This window comes from Hippichthys cyanospilos, chromosome 16 (genome assembly GCF_059441005.1).
Source record: "Hippichthys cyanospilos isolate Australia breed blue-spotted pipefish chromosome 16, RoL_Hcya_1.0, whole genome shotgun sequence".
Lineage (NCBI taxonomy): Eukaryota > Metazoa > Chordata > Actinopteri > Syngnathiformes > Syngnathidae > Hippichthys > Hippichthys cyanospilos.
The window spans coordinates 16,976,724-16,981,717 of NC_142384.1; the positions used below are offsets into that span (position 1 = coordinate 16,976,724).

General features: G+C 39.2%; 1 protein-coding gene across 1 annotated transcript; it reads right to left on the reverse strand.

Annotated features, from left to right (window-relative positions):
- Positions 1-123: 123 nt before the first annotated feature.
- Positions 124-2,707, reverse strand: gh1 (growth hormone 1). The gene is made up of 6 exons (XM_088436963.1): positions 2,655-2,707; positions 1,945-2,078; positions 1,723-1,839; positions 677-820; positions 342-488; positions 124-274 (listed from the first exon to the last, which is right to left on the reverse strand). Exons 1-6 carry the CDS (start codon positions 2,662-2,664, stop codon positions 212-214), a joined length of 615 nt encoding a protein of 204 aa, XP_088293089.1. The 5' UTR covers positions 2,665-2,707; the 3' UTR covers positions 124-211.
- Positions 2,708-4,994: the final 2,287 nt, after the last annotated feature.

Below are 4,994 nucleotides of genomic sequence, written 5' to 3' on the forward strand. Positions count from 1 at the left end.
AAGAAGAAAAAAAGTTTTTGTTGTTGCTTCTGTAATTAGTGTCATGTTTTTTTTTTCAACAAACATCCTTAAAAAGTTATAATCTATTATTATTTTAACGTTTTCATAAAATTCACGACTGACTGCATGAGCACAAACACGTTTATTTAATGATCACGTGAGTTGAGCACGTCAAATTGACAACATGAGCTACACGTGAGCGATGGCGGATCTACAGAGTGCAGTTGGCCTCCGGTGAGAGTCGACATTTGGCAACTGTCAGGTAAGTCTCCACCTGTAGACATATTTTAAAAATATAAAAATTGCAAAGATACAGAAAAATGCGCACATCTGCACCAGACCTTGTGCATGTCCTTCTTGAAGCAAGCCAGCAGTTCGTACATTCGTCTCAAGGACTCGTCGTCCGACACCCCTTCGTAATAGTTCCCATAAGGCGCCAGTTGGAGGGTTGAGGTGTCAGAGAACATCTCAGCTCCTTCCTCATTAGCCTGCCATTGAAAAGAAACACAAGTCAATGGGTCAAACCTCGTAAAAATGTCGTCCAAAGTCGTCAATGGCAGCCAACGAGCTAGTCTAGTTCCCTTCACGCGCATTGGAGATTCAGTTTCACAGTTTCTTGAAGTTCATTCTGCATTTTGTCTGAATAAAAGGTCTGACTTAGTGAAATGTGTATCACCTTAATCAGGAGGAGGATTCCCATCTTCAGCTCAGAGAGTTTTGCGGAAACCTGATTTCTTGGAGCAGAACCACCAGAGAGGGACTGGCTGGGAAACTCCCAAGATTCCACCAGTCGGTAGGAGATGGACAGCAACTTCAGAACCTAAAACACGTTCACATCAAAAGTAGCCACTTGTTCAGTTTGCTTAAACTTTGTTTGTTATTGTTCGTAAAAAAATCTTCTCGGGTATTTATTTAGATGTTTATGAAAAATCCAGATGTTCAATTTGAGGTAGGTTTTTTTATGTCTTTTATGTTTTTTTCACATGGGAGGGTAAATCAGAATCTGAAAATGACAGATATTCTGTGTTTTGACATATGTGCATCAAAAAAAAATCAGCTGATAAATCAATTTAAAGCTGTTAGCGTCAGGAAACTTTTTGAGTTTTCAAATAACATAAGAGATTCCACTGACGTTGTCTAAAATTGATTAAAAATGACGTTTGTATAATCTTTGATATTTTGATGTATTTTCTCTATCTCATAGCGGTTATCATCCTCTTTGACCACTTATTTATTGAAAAAAAATAGCGGTCCATCTCTACTGTGAATGGCTAATATAGATTAAGTGCAGTACATTTATTTTTTTTTTGTAAAAGTGTAGTCACCATAAATAATGTCTGAGGGGACCGGTCCCTTTTTGACAGGTGACGTGCCCCCCTTTTGAGATAAAGTAGTTGTAGAAAGTTTGGAAACACCTTGAAATTTAAATGGTCTCATCAAGCTAAGTCAAGCTTTTTAGTCTTGAATATGCACAGCTGGGAACTGAATGTCATTCCACATCATCATAAATCTTTCTGAAATACCAAAATGTGTAAAGTTGTCCAATTGGTGCCTGTGTTGAAGACTCTAAATTGAAAAAAATTCTGTTTTGATTAGCTTTTTTTGTTACCAAATATGTCCATCAATATTGACTTAATTTTTTATTTGTAATTTAGGCGGCGGATATTTTAGCCAAGGAGGCTTGTGAGGAGTATAAAAAAACTTGAGGTTTTGCTAAACGACCGAGCTACGTTGCGTTTCATGCTTGTCGAGGGGACTGATGATGTAATCCGAGTTGCAGAAGTCCTGTAGGAAGATTTTGTTGAGCTGACGCTGATCCTCCAACTGCAGAGAACCCTCCTAAGATAAATCGACAAGTACACGTAGTAAAAACAGCAGCAGGGAAATTAAAGAGACGCTGTAATAACACTCTATAGCTAGCTTTAACTAGCTGGCACCACTCACAAAATCGGAAAAGAGTCTCTGGGCTAGCAGGTGGAGATGTTGCACTCGACTCACGGCGATGGCGAACACTCTCTGGCTGTCCATTGGCTGAGAGGAGACGCTGGCCAGTGTCACCAGCGTCAGGAAAAGTACAACTGCAAAAGACGTCAAGTTAAAGTTGAACTCTTGTGCTGTTTTTTTGAGAAATTTTCAATTTTTTTGCTCATTTTTTCCCACTACATGCTTCTTGCAGAATTTTAGCTAAGGGATGGCACTTTCCTGTAAGTGTGATACCTACGCCGGTTGTGCAATTTCAAATTTGAGGTTTTCACCCGCTTGGGTGAAATTTAGACTGCGTAGCATCTTCTTCCAGTGCGTTCCCTTTGATGTAAATATCAAAGCATTGGGCTAAATACTGCACAAGGGTTAAGCTAGGAAATGTTAAAATTGGACACTCATTTTACTCCTAGCCCAGTTAAAACGTTTTTTTTTTTTCCCTGTCGTTAACGGCAGTGAACGTTCCATTCTGTTTAAGCTTATTTCAAAATGGTTGAATGTGAATTCTGAAGGGTAAAAATGCATTTCACTTTTGCAAAAATCTCATAAGGAAAATGAAAATACAGACATTTAGAATGCGGCTACAGGTAAAGAATCGCTAACCAAAAAAAAAAAAAAAAAAAACTATAAGCAAAAAGAGAAATGGGTTGATCTCGAGGAACGGACGGTCATACCTTTGTCCATGGTTGCTTCTCCGTTTGGTCTTCACAACATCGTGGCTCGTCCTTTTTATAATGGCACAGCCATGTTTACATGCATGAGCAAGAATCGTCAAGCGTCCGTGCTAACGATTCTTCCACGATATCGAATTTTTCATGATGACTATATTATCTTACGGCATTCATTCCAGAAACTTTATTGTTGACTATTTTAGAAATGGGACTTAAAATAACCGTAAGAAAAAATGTCTTTGAGAGTTACATAACACGTGTGAATGATTCAGTGTTTTGCGACATTGCCGCATCAACACATTACAGTATGAATGTTAACCAGTGGCACTAGCCACAAACAAGCAACAGCGCGTCAGCGACGTGTTCGGCTTCGCTTCTACGTGGTTGTCTCATAAACACAAGCCGGAAGGTTCCGGACTCGCTTCGTTTGCCACATCGAGCGAGTAGGGGCGACATCCGCTGTCACCTGTCCATCCGCAATCGTCTGTATCGTTGTGTGAGTGTGTGTATATACGGTATAACCTGACATCATTATCACAATACGTTTTTTTTTTTTTTTTTTGTTCAAGTGTTTGACCTAATGAGGGTCTGAAAAGGCAGGTAATAAAGAAATAAAGCATTAAAGTCATGATTATTTTAGTAACCTGAAGCGGCGGTCCCCAACCGCTTGTCCGCGGCTCGGTACCGGTCCGTGGATCAACTGGTACCGGGCCATGTGGGCAGCACCCGAAATAACGTTTTGGAACTGATTTAGTTAAACGGTTCATTCATTTGTGCTTTGTTTGGCTTGATCTTGGTTTTTTTAGCGCCGACCCTGGCCGCTGTTGGTATTACGTTTTGTAGTGAGAAGGCAGGTGTGGTTTTGAGAGCATTCATTCGGTGACGAAACCGGCTCACTACTGTTTGTAAGTGGTACTTTCTTTTTGAGAATGTCGATGGATGACAATATGCCCAAAATGTGTTAGTATGTTGATCCAACAACTTGTGACTGTGGGTAACATGCTAGCTAATATTAGCTCTTCTCTTCATCATGTTATATAGTGCTGACCTGTCTGCATTTACCTCGTTCGGATTTTGTTCGTGCCAGGTAGTTTCCTTGAAATTTAACAGCTTTTGTAATTCAGTTTTATGATGACTTGGAGACCACTGACCTAAAGGAATCCTTTAGTGACCTTAACTAATTACTCTAGAACTTTAGTACTTAAAGTAATTCATTACTTTAGTGTCTAAAGTAATGAATTACGTTAGTACATATTTACCTAAAGTAATAAATTACTTTAGAACTAAACTACCTAATGTATTGGATTACTTTAATAATTTCGTAAAGTCACGGATTTCTTTAGTACTTAATTCTTGCATAAGCCATTTTTAGACTTTTCTTCCTGCACTCTTAAAAAAAAAAAGTCAAAATATGTCTTTGGGATTGAAAGCGTTAACGCGATGAACTTTCCCATGATGATGAGTTGACATTAGACGCCACGCACACACACACACACACACACACACACACACGTATGACGAGACGACGGCAAGTTGATGCATGCACTTGTACGTCATCACAGAACTGCCGAATGTCATCACTAGCAGGAAGTATCCCATTGCAGCGGACTAGGTGTACTCGTGGACTCATCGTTTTGACCTTCGCCGCGCGTTAATATTCACGGCGGTCCGACAGCCGATACAATGCTTTGCATTTAACCAGCGGCGCCCCGGTTTTGTCGCCGTGGTGACTAGAACCTGTGATGAACGAGACCGCTAGCTGACCTTGATTTTCAATGCATAAGGCAGATGCGCAGGACATGTTAACGGGGCGCTCCGCTTATTCAGCCATTTTGTGCAGTTGAAAGTTTTTAGTTTTTATAAATAATTTGATGACAAACTAATTTTTTGGGTACAATGAATATTTTCCTAAAACATATTTTGCCACTTGCTGTCGACTAAAAATGGCATCACGTGCTGAAGGCTCAGGTGATGACCAATCACAGCTTTGCGAATGTCACATGACCAACATCTGAGCTGTGATTGGTCATTACCTGAGCCTTGAACACAGCTGATGTCATGCTAAGTCCACACAGCAGGTGAGAAAATGTTAATTGTACATGAAATTTTTTTTTAAAATGACTTATAGACAACGTGTTAAAAAATTACTGTAAAATGACATAATATTTAATTGTAAATTAAAAATAATTCTGTTGAAAAATTCACTATAAGCAACAACTAAAATATGTGAAAATATTACTGCAAAAATGCCTGCATAAGTTGCCTAAGCATTTAATGTACCCTTGAAGAAAGCTCCAAATTCTATTTGGACCAATATTACAAATCCAATAAAGTCTCCAAATG